General features: G+C 44.3%; 1 protein-coding gene across 1 annotated transcript in view; it reads right to left on the reverse strand.

Moving 5' to 3' along the window:
* Positions 1-4,846: 4,846 nt before the first annotated feature.
* Sorl1 (sortilin related receptor 1) overlaps positions 4,847-17,165 on the reverse strand; it is a 163,899-nt gene continuing 151,580 nt past the window's right edge. Inside the window, exons 44-48 of the mRNA XM_005069402.4 lie at positions 16,275-16,449; positions 15,218-15,324; positions 12,904-13,096; positions 10,050-10,262; positions 4,847-8,865 (exon numbers count right to left, since the gene is read on the reverse strand). Coding sequence (XP_005069459.1) covers positions 8,798-8,865; positions 10,050-10,262; positions 12,904-13,096; positions 15,218-15,324; positions 16,275-16,449 — 756 coding nt within the window. The 3' untranslated portion in view covers positions 4,847-8,797. The remainder of the gene's footprint in view (positions 8,866-10,049; positions 10,263-12,903; positions 13,097-15,217; positions 15,325-16,274; positions 16,450-17,165) is intronic.

A 17,165-nucleotide genomic window follows, 5' to 3' on the forward strand; every position in this document is an offset into this window, starting at 1 on the left:
AACTGTACACCTATAAGAGATTCACTATCTGCTCAAGTGGGTTCCACACTCTATTCCCTCTAGCTCTGGCAGAAGCTCTGCACCACACTGTAATACTCGGGAAAAACATTTGACAGTCCCTGTGCAGTTGAAATGAAAAGCATATTCACCAGCCAGCACTGAGTCCTCCCCCCAAGCTCCTCCCAACTCCTCTTCCTCCCACCCCACCGCACAGACCCATGGAGAAAGGTGCCCCCCAGCTGCTAGTAACTTTTAGGCAGTTCCCTTCTTTTCTCTAGAGCTGTGAAACAACGATGGCTGGGGGGGGGGGAGTCAAGGTCCCTTTTACTAAAAGTGAATGTGACCACCACACTTGTGACTTGCCCTACCCGTGTGCCCACAATGTCTGTACTCCCTTATGTCTGCCATTTTCTCCATTCCCTTTGATGAGAGGCATTCATGGCTGACCCGTCTGTCTCCTGAGAAATGAAATGAAAGCTTGGGGAGCTAGAGAGGAAGGGAGTAAAAATTCCTCCTGTGAGCTCCCTCAGAGTGGATGATGACTCTAAGCCCTTGACCACACTGACAGAAGAAGGGTAATGCAGCCGAGTACACGGTGGCTGAGAGTTCCCTGGTTCTCCTTGTCTTCAAGTCTGAATCAAAACAACTTGTAGAAAGTAAGGGGGAGATACTGTGGTTCTGCTTCTGACATCTGACTTTTAGTTGAACTAGGAATAAGAGAAGTAGCTGTGATTTGGTCCTCGCCCCTGTTTAGATTTACTCACAACAGAATCATAAGTGTATGCTGTCACTGCTACAGAACAAAGTGACAGAAGCACACACCAGATGCTCCCAATGCTTGTCTCTGGGGCTACTAGGAAATCTCATTTTCTTCTTGGTGCTTTTATTCCCTCAGATTTCTATTATGGATACAAATTCCTTGTCTAATCCCCTTCTGACAAAGGAGCATTATTGAAAAAGGCAAACCAGCTGGGTAAATAAATTCCTGATGTATACACCCCAATCTGTTATCAAAAGGGGCCGTGTGGAATGGCTCTGTATGTATGTAGGAACAGCATGGAGTCTGGAAGCAGGCTTCCTGGCCTCCTATCTCAATTCTGCTGCTTCTTCTTACTTGATGTGACCACAGGCAACTGTCTTTACCATTCCTTGCTTCAGGTTGTAGAAGGTTGTGAGAATTAAACAACTTTAAATGAGCTACCCTCAGAAGAATGTCAGGTCCATAGCAATTATATATTTAATACTGTTGTTCACTGTAGCAGCACAGCCACTGATCAAAAGATTTCTAGCCTGTGTTAGAGAAGAGTATTCTTTTCAGTCTTAAACATATCTTGTCAACTATCTATGAACATCCATGAACCCAGTTTCCTCCATTGTTCTAGTTCTAGGGAACAGGCAAGGAGTTTAGGCCTTCAGTGTACTTCTGAAGCCAAAAGCATGGTGTCCATGAAAAACACACATGTTCACACACATCCAGACAGCTCCACCGTAACCAGGGCCGATTCATCCAGGGTCACTAACTGGCTATGTCTCAACCAGAAAAAGATAAGTCTTAATTATGAAGCCTCTTCCCCTGACCAGCCCTGAAGGTTTTAAGGAACTGAGTACAACCAAAGGGCAAATTTCAGAAAAGTCTGATTTGCATTTAAATCCAAGTCTTCCCCCCCCCACAAGGTTTGCTGATGCCAAGTTTTAAATATGAAATGTCATTGTTTTCATACAGATATTACCAAGCGTTACCGGTTGTCATTTTGGCATTCAGTAGGGTTATGATATTACAATGGAAACATTAGCATTTTCAAAAGTCTATCACCATTGTTCTTCTGTAAATTGCGGCAGCTCATATTACCCTACACATAATCTTAAAAAAAAAATGAATGGGATGCTAACAACAAAGCCAATGGTGAGAAGGGTAGTCACCTCCTTTGTCTGGGATGCTAGTGGTCTCCTGCTAGCACTGTCACTGCCCTAATGGGACATGCAGCAGCCCTGTGCACCACTGAACCCACACTAGTGAATGAAATAGGCACTGAAAAATTCCCACAATGCAAAGGATTTTGATAAAGTCTTACTGAGTTGCTGCAAAGCAAAAGAATCTTCTATTTTTCTAATCATGAAAATCTTTATAAAAATATACCATTTTTTTAAAGACTTCATTGTTCTACCATCAAAAAGGAAGATGATGTGTTGTCTAAACAGCTTGCAAAGAAGCCTGGGTGTATTTGTTTATTTATGCCTTTGGATTTAAATTTTTTTCTAGTTGGAATGTTTCTAAAAATGTCTGCCCTGTAGTCACCCATACAGATGGGGCAAAATTGCATGGTCATTAATATCACAGTTTAAGGGAGTTCAGGTGGTTCAATCTGACTCTGTCATGATACTGCATATGACAGCTTGGGGGAGCTAATCAGAACTGTCTTCTTTTCTTATTTTAAATTTATTTTTCTTTTATGTCTGCATATATGTCTATGAGGATGTGGGATCACCTGAAAATGTAGTTGCAGACAGTTGTGAGCTGCTGTGTGGGTACTGAGAATTGAACCTGGGTCCCCTGGAAGAGTGGCCAGTGCTCTTAACAACTGAGCCATCTCTCCAGCCAAGACCATCCTCTTTAAAGGAAAGATTCATAGCTAAATCAAAGGATCATTTTCAGAATCAAAGTCTCTTCATAAATGGTTTAGTATAATGACTATCAAATACAGATCCCAAAGAAGAGAACCAGCCTAGAGTGATAAGCTGCTAATAGCACTAACTGCTTTTCTAGAGGACTCAGGTTCAATCCCCAGTACCTGCATAGCAACTTACAACCATCCATAACTGCAGTTCCAGAGGGTCTGATTTGTTCTTCTAGTCTCCTCAGACACTGAATGCAAATGATACCCAGACATAAACACAGTCAAAATACCCCCACACATGAAATTACATCTTGACAAACTATAATTGTAAGTAGGTGGGCTATTTAATGTGTGAGACCGTCTTTCCAGTGCTAAACTGTCCCAATAAACTGTGGGGACTGGACTGTCCTTCTAAGAAAGTAATGTTCTGGTTCTTTAATTCAGAGGCTCTTTGCCCTTCTATTATTGTTGGGGTTCTTCTCTTCAGCACTTCTTGGTTTTAATTTGTTGTAGGTCCAATGGGGTGGGAGGCCAGCATCACATGACCACAGATGACAGATGAAATCAGAAAGGGTCAAGAGTAGGTAGCGACATGTCCTAAGACTCAGAGACACAGCCAGTGTCTCCTCAGAGTTAAATTAGAGGATCAATACATAGCAGGTGAGATAATGTAGAGATGAAATGACTCTCAAGCCTCAAGTTTCAATTCAAACCTCTCTGGATGTATCAATACTGTCTACAGTGTTATATGCAAGACTGACTTCCTAGGCAGCTCTCCCCACAGTGGGAAGATATATTGGCCTTGTCACTTTCTGTGACAAGTTTTCCATGGCCAGTTATTAGCTAGACAGTGTGATGTTGTGGGTCAGCCTCATTAGGTTGGTTAGGGTGTGTTTGGCCATGAAAGAAGAAGTGTGTTATGTAGACTTGAAAACTCAAGTTTAGGCCATGACCAGGTAACTTCACCCAGGTGATAGGATTCCCCTTGGGATTTCTGGGTACAGTGCATTGAAGCATTGAGCTCATTCTCACACTGAATGGAAGCATGATACTGTTGGCACGGGATTACTGGTTAAGACCTAGGGTCAGAAGGACCTAATGTTGAAGCTGGCATTGCCATTCACTCTCTGCTTTCCTCTAAACCAGTGACTGTCAACCTTCTGGATGCTGTAATATAAGTTCCTCATGTTATGGTGACCCCCAAACATAAATTATTATCATTATTATGATTATTTATTTTTGAGAGATGTTTTCTCTGTATAGCCTTGGCTGACCTGAAGCTCACTCTGTAGACCAGACTGGCCTCAAACTCTCAGATTCACTTTCCTCTGCCTCTTGAATGCTGGGATTAAAGGTGTGTACCACCACAGCCCAGCAAAATTACTTTCATTGCTACTTCATAACTGTAGTTTTGGTACTATTAAGAGTCATAATGTGTGGTGGTGGCACATGCCTTTAATCCCAACATTCAGGAGGCAGAGGCAGGAGGATCTCTGTGAGTTTGAGGCCAGTCAGCTCTACAGAGAGTGTTCCAGGACTGTCAAGGCTACACAGAAAGAAAGAAACCCTGTCTCCTATCTCCTAAAACAATCAACTCATAATGTAAATATCTGCGTTTTCCGATAGTCCAGGCAACTCGTGTGAAAGGGCTGCTTGACCACCCCCTACACACACACACACACACACACACACACACACACACACACACACACACACACACAAGGATTTCGTTCCCCAGGTTGAGAACTGCTTTGGCTCAAAGTCCAAACAAAAGCAACATGCCAGACTTGCTAAACTTTAGAAAGCCACCTATCCTTGACCATATCCTGGTCTAAGTTTATGATGCTTGTACTCATTGGCCTCTTGAGAGAGAAACGCAACACTTCCTACTTGGGCTCACTGAGTATAGGAAGTGTTCTTGGGTGCCCAGTTCATCTGCACTGCTCTGCTTTCTTCTCAGGTCCAGAAAATCACCTCCTTAACCAACTGTCTCATCCAGTTCTCAGGGAGGCACTGTGGAAGAATTCTGTTTACTTCAAACAGTCACCAGCATACCTCCTCAGTCATCAGCCAGCACACCTCCCTGCTCATCAACCAGCACACAGACATTGTGTTCTTCGAGGATCCGCCATCTGAGACCAGCTCCTTAACAAAATTATCCCAGGTCTGAATGTTCTCTCTTCTATGACATAAATGCCTTTTTCAAAGAGACGAGTCAGCTGCTGCTTGGAGACTGTGTCAGCCATCTTTATTGCACTCAAAAGAACAATGTAAGACACACACAGCGGATATTCAAATAGGTGGTGGCGATGTTTTTTTTTTTTTTAATTCTTTTTTAACTCAGTTAAATTTTATTCAGTGAAAAAAGTTGACACCAAGACAAATAAAATTATCTTAAAATTGTGCGACAATGTAGTAAAATCTTCAGCAGAAATCAGTGACTTGGAAACCTAGCAAGGCGATTGAAGTTATAAATACCTAATTTTACTTTGGAGAGAAACAAGTACACAGTGTTTCACTTTAAATAAGAGCAGAACAGGCCTTGGTTTTGCTGCAGATACTTCTGACTTTGCCTAAAGTGTCTAATGAGTCTTAGCAAAGAGTCTTTTTACATGAGGAGTGACGTAGGATATCTGAGGGTAATAATGTTCCACTTCGGCATTCATGCTCAGCCCATTGAAATTATTACACATGAAACTAATACCAGTCCTGGGTTTTCACTCGGCTCTGATGATTACATTTATAATATGGCTGCTCAAAACAATATGGGCAGAAACACATGCAACCGATCCTCCCTCAGCCACATTGAGCGGTGGTATTCCATCTGAGAACACACTTCTTGTCTATGTAACTCACAGTGCATTTCTCTTGTGACTTACTTGATATCTCAGTCTTGCATAGGAAGTAGTCTATATAAACTTAATGCTCTGGCTTTTATTACACAAAAGTTGTACCTGAAAAGTAGCACACACTCCAGATAAGAAAAACATCCTAGGAATGTTGAAATACAATCCCGACACAAGGAAGCGTCTGCAGAGTTTAGAGTAGGTTCTTACAGTGGCAATGGGGATAGAATTTGATTTAGTTATATGCCTGAATTTCTCCAGAGGGGACCTCGCTTCACTTCTGCGGAAGGAAGAGAATTCTCAGGAACTCACTGTGGCCCTCTTCGTGGGACAGAGAACTATGAGATGGGGGCTCTCGCCCAAGGAATAGAATCTTATTACTTGTGCTGACCATTAGGGGCCATGTGAAGGCAGGATGCATTGAGGAGACACTGGTGCTTATCTGTAAGGGGCTCAACATTACTGCTGGCCTTCCTAGTTCCTTCTAGACACCTAGTGTCTTCTGAAGGGCCTGCTCTATAAATTGGAGAATGGCGTTTAACCTGGCAGGTCATCCATCTGGAGAGGAGAGAACATGCAAGTGACTGTACTCTGGCAGCCTGCAAACATACCCAGTGATGCAATCAGGGGTAGCTCCTGAAGAGCCATTCTTCCAAAAGCCAGCGTGCCAGCCAGCCGCCCAGCAGCAGGCCAAGCTCTCTGGTTCCCACGTATCAAGCAGTGACAGTCTCACTTGTGTGCTCGCATGTGGTCCCTCTCCGTAGACCTTGGAGGCACTCTCCTGCGTCACCGCATCCACACAGACCCATGTCCCACACAGCTCAAAGGGTATTCAAAACAGGAAGGAGAAAAAAAAATCATTTCCCACATAGTCAGCAGGGAACCAATACTTGGTGTTCCAGTATATTCCATTCCCTGTGAGGAGGGAACTTTCCAAGACTACACATAGTTTAGTTTTAATTTCCTATTGTCACTCCAACCTCTGGACTCTTGCCGTTGACTTGGATACATGGAAACCTCCACATAGCTAAGCAGAGGGAAACAGGAGTGCGCGCTTGAAGAGTTCACAAAAATATACAATTTACACATAGCTGCATCTATCTGGCTTAGTCTTCGGGACCTCAGCTCTGCTATTTATACAAAATATTCTAGCCTTAAATGGCTACATGTTTTCAAACAGCACAGTGCATCTCCCGAGGGGAGGGGTGGCGGTGGGTCTGTACAGTACTATGGTTCAGCATCGGAGGCCCTGGAGACTGGCCTCGATGCTTGGCAACAACTCACGCTGCCTGCAGGAGACATATGCTCTGTGAAAAGGCTTGCCTGCAGAATAATAGACAATAATGCCACAGAGCCTTTTACACCGGCTTCTACAAATGCCACCAAAAAACTTGGCAGGAAAAGAAAAGGAGAAAATATACTTTCCTAGCAGTTCAATTCAATGGCTTGCCTCCCACCAGACTGTTAATCTTTCAGCTACTTAAAGACTTTGTTTAAGTGGGGATGGTAGGGCTGGAGGAACATTGAGCAAAACTTCAAAACAAGACAAGATAAAGCTGAAGAAATTCCAGTCTGGGGGAAAATAATGAAAAAGAGAGTGAGAGGAAAGAGGAGAAAAATAAGTTATAAGACAACCGACTCCTTATTCTTAGCAGTTGATACCAGAAACTACAACCACATAGCACACTACGGATCTACAGCTCAAAATGCTCATTTAATATACATATATATCCTTTAAAAAATTGGCTCTTACTTTCCAGACAATCCTCAGGTAAATATATTCCCACCAAAGGATGATACTTTTAGTTAAAAGAAACCAAGCACTTGTGAGGAGGGGACACACTGGATGGAAGGGGAGGCAGGTTTCACAAAATTTGCACACAGAAAACATGTATTCAGAGGCATAACTGGAATATTCCCAGAGCTTGCTGCTTTTCCGCTGGCAGGAAATCCTCACTGAGGTTGTTCCCATAGCACAAGTCAGGACACACTGGACACCGTTGCCTACACGCTGGACTGAAGGATGTGTTGAGGCCACAAAGAAGTCCACAGAACTTTGAAGTGACCGTGACATGAAACATGGGGTGGGGAAGTGCAGCTGTGTTTAGACACACATGGTGTTTCACAGAGAAAGCAAATGAACAAATCTGCCGATGGAGAAGTCAAACGTTTAGAACACCTCCATCCCTGGCAATTCCTACAACAACACTCTCTATGGTTGGGTGGGAGCACAGGCCAGGCAAGTGAGGGTGGTAGGTAGGGGTCAAGGTGAGGATCCAGAGAAGGCACTGACCAAATTCAAAATGACTGCATATATCAGTATGGACTTTTGAGGACAATTCAGTGGCTTAAACCCAATATAAAAATTTATACTTGAAATTCTTTGGTGGTGAGTAAAAACAAAAGGAAAACTCAAATTAAAAATGGAGACACGGCATACTATATATTTGCAATGCATATCTATCATGGCACAGATCTAAAACTTTCTCCCACAACCACAGTAATTGTTTTTCAAGTGACAAAGATCCCAGTGTATAAGAAAGCAGTGTCAACAATTGGCAGCTTCCAGAGGTACGCTTTGTACAGAGACATACACGGTAAAAGCCCACACATTCCTAGAAGACAGGGGTGTGGCTTGCGGGGCTTCCAAGGCTCCAGTTCAGCTGAATTGGAATCTAGCACTGACCCAGAATTCTCTCCTGTCCCAGACACAAGCAAACCAAAGCAGATTGCTCCTGCTCCTCCACCCCACCCTGATGGGCAAGAGGCCTTAACACCTGGGGTTTCCGACGACCACTAAAATATGGCCTTAGACAGAGTCCCAATAAATTAACAAAAAACAATAGAAACAGGACCTTCCCCCACAAGACACCCACACACTTATGTAAACTAAATCCAAACAAAATGTAAAATCAGAGCAGTTTTCAAGGAGAAATGTGATTCTGCCCATCACTCTCTCTTGAAGATTTTATTAAATACATTTCTGTGTCTTAGAAAAATAAAATGAATGGTCAATTTACTGAACCAAAATTATCTCACAGACGTAAAAGCATGCCCAGCAAGCACAGCTCTGCAAGACGACATCAATGTCAAATCAAATCAATTCAACCTGCTTTCAGTTCACAGTTGATGCTACAAAGTGTATTCATTCCTTTCTCTCCTTTTTTTTTGTTTGTTTTGTTTTTTTGTTTTTGTTTTTGTGTTGTGGTGGTGGTGGTTTTGGCCCATATAAAAATAACATATTGCAACTCAAAGTGCATCTTTTAAAATAAACCATCAACTATCTTTATCAAATAAAATATTTACACCATTTGGTTTCTAATGAGAAAAGCTCCTTCACGCTATCACCATGGGGACATCGTCTGAGAATCCAGTTATCATAGGAGCGTCTTCATCGTCCTCTCCTGAAGACAAAACAGTCAGACCTTGGTGAGTCCCAGCAGAGTTTTACACCACCCCATATGCCACCACTCTGCCCATGCCCATAGCCTTACAACAACCCCCAGCTGAACCAACACTAACTAGTCTTGAACCCTAGCTTGGTTTTCCTCTACCATCCTCAGGTCACCTTCTTCCCTTCCCTAAGTGACCAAACTAATTTTAATTGCTGTTTGAAGTAAAATCTGTAGCAAGGTGAATCTCATCCCCTAGGGCTAAATGGGTGGGTTGGTTTCTCCTACTTGAATTTTCAGTCCTCTTTTGAATTGGAACTGCTCTGAGGAAACAGAGATTGGTTGGAGAGGCTTAAGAATTGTGAGGTTAGCTTCCCAGACTTCATAGCTGTCCCTTTGAGACTCCTGTTGCTTGGCCTTCAGTGACTACTGAAGGGCCACCCTGCCAGGCCAACCAAAAGGAGCCACCCATTCATACAAGGTACTCCAGGTGCTTGTTGATTAACAAAAACAAAAACAGAGAAGGCAAGGGAATGCAGGTGACCTCATATGATCACTGGGGAGGAAAACACGCCACTTCATAAAGAGAAGAGTAGCAACAACTAGTCTATAGGAAAAGTAAACCCATAAACTCACATCTGGTGCCTTGAATTTGGGGAAGCCTTTGCCACACTCACTTTATTGCATGACCTGGCTACCAACTCTCTCAGTTTAGGGCTTGCAGCATTTGAAGACTTCTCACAGCGATCAAAAGATTTCCCTTCTCCTTACTGTACTTCACCCCCACACAGAGTAAGAAGAGGCTGTACTCAAAATGGAAAGAGGTATGGCTGACTGAAGGGTTTCACACAGAAGCTGACAGAAGATGAGGACTTTCATCTTGAAGCCCTCCAAAGGACGGATTAGACGGGGTCAGGTGAACATACTTGAGGATTGTTTTGAAATTTGGGGGCCATTCAAACCTAGGCCCTAACACTCCCTTTTCAAAGGGTACCCTTCCACTTCTCCCCTGTAAGGAGCCAGAACTACACAACTAAAGAAAATGTGGTATTTTGATTAAGGATCAAGGAAAGCAGAGATCCCAGACAGCGGGAACACTGGAGCCATGCCTGTCCTGAAAGGGTGAGCTGCAAGAGTCTTCCCTGATCACACCTCAGGCTTTATGGTGTTTGCCCCCGGGACCCCTGGGTACTTACCCAGGTCATCCCCAGAGGAGAAGATGGCTGAGCCCAGCCTGGAGCTGTAGTGGCTGTTGGCAAAAGCAGTAAAACTGCTTTGTAGGCGACGATGCTTTGTGTAGAGGATGGCAAAGCCAACACCCAGGCTCAGCAGGATCAGGAACAAGATAGGGACCACCACAGCGGCAACATCAGTAGACCTGGCAGTCTGGACTGCTGTTGTATCTCCACCTGCAGAGACAACATTCCCTGCCAGTGAGCCTCCTACCTGAGGGCCAGAAAAAGGATGGTCCAGGCAACCTCTCCAGGTCCCACCCACCCACCAAAATAGAAAGAAAAAAGCCTGGAGTTTGCAAGGGTTCCAATAAACAGCTTTCTTTTCTTGTGTGACATGGTCCAGCACATGTGTGAAGCTTGATGTTTCCCAAGTACTTGCCATGAGCCCGAAGACAGTGGGCCTTGCACATGCAAATACAGTAATTACATTAGACTCCTAATCACTGCCTTGTTGGTTATTTAGATAATCTCTTGGAAGGGAGACCTTTGTTGGGACATCAACACTGATTTCATTAGCATTATTACTTAAGGCCGCTTGCTTGCCTACATAAGAGGATGTGAAATCAGACCACTAATTAACGAGATTGCAATTATTTCCCCCTACTTGGCACCAAAGTCACTCTGCACTGCAATTACCTGAATCTCCGTTAAGTGATACAAACGAGATTCCTTTGCTGCAATACTGACTCAACAGCTCACCAAGTTTTATGGGCTTTTTTCTATCTTTTTCACTTAAGTAAAAAAGAGAAATAAACTTCCCATATACATGTGATATTTTAAACAGCTTGTTACTAAGCCACTTGACTGTCTATATAACATGACAAAGATGCTGCCTTCAAATTTGGCTTTAGATGGTTCACTGATACAGGTCCTCACTGGGGCTCTGGAGAAAGGTCTCTACCCATTCATTGCTCAACTCCATATCTGTTGGAGTTGGGGCCATTGTCTTGAGAGGGAGTAAAATTTTCACATTATAAATCCTGGGACTAGTCTGAGCTTGGGGGCAGAAAAAAAGGAGCTTTGGAATCAGTTTTTAGCAAAGGGGGCATAGTTTCTATAGACCTTGGAGTTGCTCTCTGGTACAGGAGGAGATGGCATAAGCAAGCTCCCATCTCACAGAGAAAGCATCATAGCTACACAGGGATTCAGGTAAACACAGTATCCACCAAAACAGCCCGCAGAACAGCCATTCCTTGTAGGTGTAACCTAGCAATTCAGTATGTATGTCTCTATTTAAATTTCTTTCATTTTCTGGATAGGAAAAAACAGCCCGCAGAACAGCCATTCCTTGTAGGTGTAACCTAGCAATTCAGTATGTATGTCTCTATTTAAATTTCTTTCATTTTCTGGATAGGAAAAAAAAAAGTATTTTCCAGCCTACCCCAATGGTGAGGTGGTAAATTAAAGAACTGCTCCCTGGCTGAACTTCTGAAGGTTCAATCGGCTTGATTCCCTAAAAGCAGCTGCCAGGGGCCTTACAACAGACAGTTTTACCTCAATGGGCATTTCATAGACTAATAACCGGTTTTGATTAAAACCAGGTCTTATTAAGGAAAAAGCACATTGTCAAGAGCTATCCTGTTTGCTTTCTGTAAGACTGTCCCAGAGCCTTGACTATGCCATAACTTTCTAAAGGGAGGGAGAAGACATGTTCAACCTTCCTGACGCTGTGACCCTTTAATACAGTCCTCATGTTGTAGTGGCCCCAACCATAAAGTTACTTTTGTTGCTACTTCATAACTGTAACTGAGTCACAATGTAAATATTTTTGGAGCTAGAGGTTTGTCAAAGGGGTTGAGATCCCCAAGTTGAGAACCACTCCTCTAAGAGACTGTTTATTCTGCAGAGGTTGCACTGGGCCCAGCCCAGGAAGGATTGGGAGGGAACATTTAACGGCAACCCTACCTAGCAATAAGATATTTTTTGAAATCCTGGCCAATCTACCACAATGCAAGTACTATCCTTACAAAGCAGCAATATGGTCCAAGGCTGGTATCCGTGTGTTCCAAAGATAAAGAGCCCAGGTTGTGACAGGAGTGCTAGCTGTACGCGGTAGGATGTGCTAATGACATGGAGAGTTACAGGTTTAGTAGCACGCTCAAGGCTCTGAGCAGTCTCATGAAAACCACCAACAGAACACTTGTTTGTCTAGCCTGGTGGATGGTTAGTCATCATGGTCAGCTTGACTGAATTTACTCAGTCATGTGAGAGACTGAGGTGTATTTCTGGGTGTGTGTCTGTGAGGGAATAAGTAGGGGGATGGTGGAAGACCCACCTTCAGTGTGGGTGGCAACATCCCCATGGGCTTGGGGCTTGGATGTAATGCAGGAGGAGGAGGAGAAGGCTGAGCACCAACACCCTTCCACTTCAGCTTCCTAATTGCTAAAGAAGCCTAAGCAGCTACTCCAGACTCCTCCTCCATGACAGGCTCTGTCTCCTCAAATTGCCAGCCAAAATAAATGCCCCACTCTCAACTTGCTTATTACGTGTCTGGCCACAGTAACAAGAAAAAAAAAAAGGCAACTAACCCACATACTGAGTTTCCTAAATACAGCCTTCTTCTTACCCTTTCCTGAACTTTACACTCAATGTAGCACCTTGCAATTCCAGTTCTTTCTATACTAGTACTATGGCCGGTCAAGAAGGATTAATTAATTAACTGTATCAGTATTGGACTAAAATGGTACCTAAGTGATTTTCTCAGAAGGCACACAGACAGTACTTGAAATGTGTTTTAGGAAGATCATCTGAAAACTATCACTCTCTCTCCTTCCTAGGAACAGGGCAGAGACAGGGCGGTTACACAGCAACTCACCTGAGCTCAGTTCATCGTACAGTAGCACAGCAGGCTCCCCACAGATCTGGCTGCCAAATAGACATCGCGCCTGGACCGTGAAGGTGTAATTATGACCCAGCTTCAGGTTAGACACTTTGAAGAAATTGTCAGTGGTATTCCCAAGGTAAGCAGTGAGATTCATAGCACTGTCAAACATATGGATCTCATAGCCCTGCAAACAAGCACACAGTGGACCATTCAGAGGTTTGAAGAAGGGGCCTGATGGTTTCTGTTACCTGCTCCAGATACAAACGTGAGTCCTTACTGTGGGGTTTTATGGATGCTAATATACTTTATGTTTCTCGATAGTTCTTTTGATTATGTGACTGAGATATTAAACTCAGAAAACAGGACTTTCCCTACTGACATCGTGCAGAAAAGGAAGAGTACGGTATGGCTGCAGGAGAACCATTCCACCCATCGCCTACTCAAAGTTCCAGGCAGCAGTTTGTTGTGCCCAGAAGAACCTGGGCACATTTAGGAATCAATACTTTGCAGTGGCAGTGGGTGCAGGCAAGACTAGGGAACATGCAATCAGAAAAGGAACTGTTGGAAGACCACTGTCATTCACTTCCTGTCCTAGCTTTCTAATTCTTTCTAGGCTGATCCCAGAGCCAGACAGCCTGATGCTGACTGAGAAGCCCTTAAGCAGGTTGAGAGTTCTATTCACAGTAGGACAGTATGAAATAATCTCTTCCCTCATTGCCTTAGGAAGTCCCAGATTGCTGTTGCTAGGAAACAGACAGATGAGACTCAAGATGTTGACTGGGATCAGTTTGGTGGTCAGCTTCCCTGCTGATCTCCAACATCCCAGTGTCAAACTCTGGCCACATCTGAGCCTACAATGCGGTCAATCTCTTGGTTCCTACTCCACTGACATGTCTCTAATGCTAAGCCAGGACGTCCTGCTACACCCATGGCAGCACCCTCCACTAGAAATGGAATACTGACCTATAAAGGCAACCTAAAACTGGGCTTCTGCTGCCCATATAGGCTCTCCTAGTGGTGATTGGCTGCCAAGTTCCCCAACACCTGCCTGGCATCCCTCATACCCCTTCTTACAAGCTAGTAATGATTATTTACTATCTGGTGTAAATCCAGGGTAGAACATCTGTAAAATAGGTAAAGATACAAATGAAACAACATACACAACCATCATTCACCTTTACTTTCCTCCAGGAGTCCTCCTGTTAGGTATTTATGCTTCCTCTTTCTTTCTATCATGAAGCAGAGTGTATAAAATTTTAATGCACTGCTTTCCCAATGTAAAATCTTAGAATAACTAAATCAGGGAATGTGAACATTCCGGTGCCTTTGATAAGTATTATCAAAGAGCCTTCCAGAACTTTGAACCACTCTATATTTTCAGTGTCATTCCGCAGCTATTTCCCACACTGCCATTACTCCCCCAGAGTTCTTTGCAGGCTTGATGTCTTTGTCGTTAGCTTGCTAGGGGCCTTTCTTTTCCACTCACAGCTGCTGGAATGCCATACTGTTCAGTGCCTTTTCAACAGTGGAGTATTCCCGGGTGGATTTCATACTCTTACGGACATTCACCATGTAGACATCACAGCTATGGGAGCTGTGAGGTGTCTCACAGAAGGTGAGGACTTTCAAAGTCTACCTGAGCCTGCCTCTCACATTACACTGTGGAAACCCCTTGGGCTCTTTGCCTACACTGTTCCTCCTGGTGACCGCAGCTGGATCATCACAGTCCTAGTTTGCTTTCAAGGGGACCAAGCCAGTTCCAATCAATACAATAATGAGTCCACCCTCCTGGGCAAATCTCTTGGATCTCACACTTCCTTCCTTCCCAAGTGCCAAGGGCAAAACAAAGTATCTTTTTCATAAGCTACTGCAGTATCTTTATGTACTTCTCGCTCCTTCTAATTACCCTGAGGAGACAGTGACAAGGTGCTATACTGAGAGTGTGGTTTGGCTGCCTGGCACTGGAACCACCCCCCAGCTCTCAAGGGGTTGGAGAAGCTCGGGGCTCTTGGCTCCAATACTGAGCACAGTCCAGCTGCAAGAAGCAGCACGTGTCTCCCGCCCGTTTCTTTCTTCCAAGGACAAGCGCCTGCCTGGCTGTGGGTGCTGAGCGCAGATTCTCGTGCTTCGTGGACAGCACAAACATTTCACCAGTACTCAAACGGTCCTTTCACTCGTAAGTTCCCTCCCCTGCCCGATGCTTTCCTCCTTCCCGCTGTCTGCCAGCCTGCTGCTAATGAACTCATGCCTAAAACAGCATGTCAACTAGAGTTCCAAAGTCACTGAGGATGCATGAGCAGCTTACCCTGGTTTCACTGAACTGCTTTTCCTTTAAAGCCAGGCTTTTCCAAAAGAGAAGAACGTGGTCATTTTCTGTTATGATTTTTAAGGCGTCGGGTGCTGACAATGAAACTGAAAATGGAAGAGTAAGCCACTTGCAGTTAGTACACAGATATCTGAACCTTTGCATCCTCATCTAGGAAAAGAGGCTGGAAAATGGTTCCCAGCCTCTAAGAGCTGTGACAACAATGGGATAATGAAAAAAAAAAACAAAACAAAACATGAATACTGCTCAGCATAGCATTAGGCTAGTGGTGGTGGTTATCAGTTCTTTAGCCATCAAATCTGGATATACGGTAGAAGCAGCAAGAACACATTATGTCTAAACACAGGGACCTAGAGGGAATGGAAAATTGCCCAGGTCCACTACATGCATCCCCAGCCTAAATGGGCCTGGACACTACCACCCCCACATACCCCCCATGCCCCCATCCACTGCAACTGTTGACACTACTTGCTGTTATCTAGATAGTAGAGATCATGAATCACCCAGTGGGCAGGAGCCTAACCAACCTTCTAGCCCACAGCATTATTACTTGTCTCCCTCCATTCTATCGGCCTGATGGACAAGAGGGCCACTGTGATACAGTCCAGGTCCTCATTGTAATGCCTGTCCTTACTGGGAAATAGTGTTGGGTTTCTTAACTCTCCTGAGCATTCCTCCTTTCCTCCCCTAGCTATGGTAAGACACTCTAAAGGAGGGTAGTGTGAGAAAAGCCTCAGAGACACTGGATGTGGCTCAGCGGTAGAGTGTTTGCCTAGCATTCAAGACACTCTGAGTTCAAACCCTCCAACTGCATTATATTAAAAAAAAGACTTCAAGAATATAGAAAGTAAGAGTCTTTCTCAGACTACTGAGCCTTAACCCCCCCACCAAAGCCATGAAGCCCCACATCCCTGCCTTGGTCTGCTGTAGCATGAACAGAGAAGAACAATGTCTGCATGCCCTACAAAGACACTGCAGCATTCCTCTGTGCCAAGGCCGCTCAGGTGCAAGAAGGCCTTTCTTCCTCCCCAGTTACCTGTGGTGATTTTTATGCTGGACTCCTTGCTCATGTTCCCCAGCTGGACAACAACATGGTATTTCCCTCCAGGTTCCAGCTTGTTAAGGCTGTACTCCACAGTACTGTTGCGAGATTTGACTTTGTAGCTCCTGTCCGTCTTTCTGATCAGATCTTTCACTGCAATTGCGTAGAACTAAGACAGACAGAGGGAGGATCTGAGTTGCAGTCAGATACAAGGCCTTTTACTCGAAATCAGCTACTTACGAACAATACTTTATACAATGTAAATGCCATTGTTCTAGTCACTGTTCCTCTGCTGTGAAGAGACACTCTTATAAAACAGAGCATTTCATTGACGTCTTGCTTACAGTGTCACAGGTTAGTCCGTTACCAGCATGGCAGGGAGCATGGCTCTACACATGGCATTGGAGCACTAGCTGAGAGCTGTACATCCTAGTCCACAGGCAGAGAAAGAGAAAGCCTGGGCCTGGAATGGGCTTTCAACACCCCAAAGCCCACCTGCAGTGACACACTTCCTCCAACAAGGCCACACCTACTCCAATAAGGCCACACCTCATAACTGAGAATTCAAATATATGGGACTGTGGGAAAAGGGACAAAGGGGATCAGAAATGCAGAAAAGGGAGAAGAGGGAATGAAAAGTAGAGGAGGAAACCAAAACACTCTAGGAAAAGTCACATAAACTGTGAGATCAGCAGCGAGGCTTCTGTCTATCCATCATGACAATGGTTTCTGGATACCGACAGAGGTGAAGACATATATGAAGATGTTCAACCCCGGCTCTAAAGCACAAACAGCCCCACCTGCTCTCTCCCAGGCTGCTGCTTAGATTGGAACTGTGGAGGAAAGGGGACATGTAGGACACATAGAAAACCTGGTCACCAGGAA

This window comes from Mesocricetus auratus, unplaced genomic scaffold (assembly GCF_017639785.1).
Source record: "Mesocricetus auratus isolate SY011 unplaced genomic scaffold, BCM_Maur_2.0 Super-Scaffold_100022, whole genome shotgun sequence".
In the NCBI taxonomy this organism is placed as follows: Eukaryota; Metazoa; Chordata; class Mammalia; order Rodentia; family Cricetidae; genus Mesocricetus; species Mesocricetus auratus.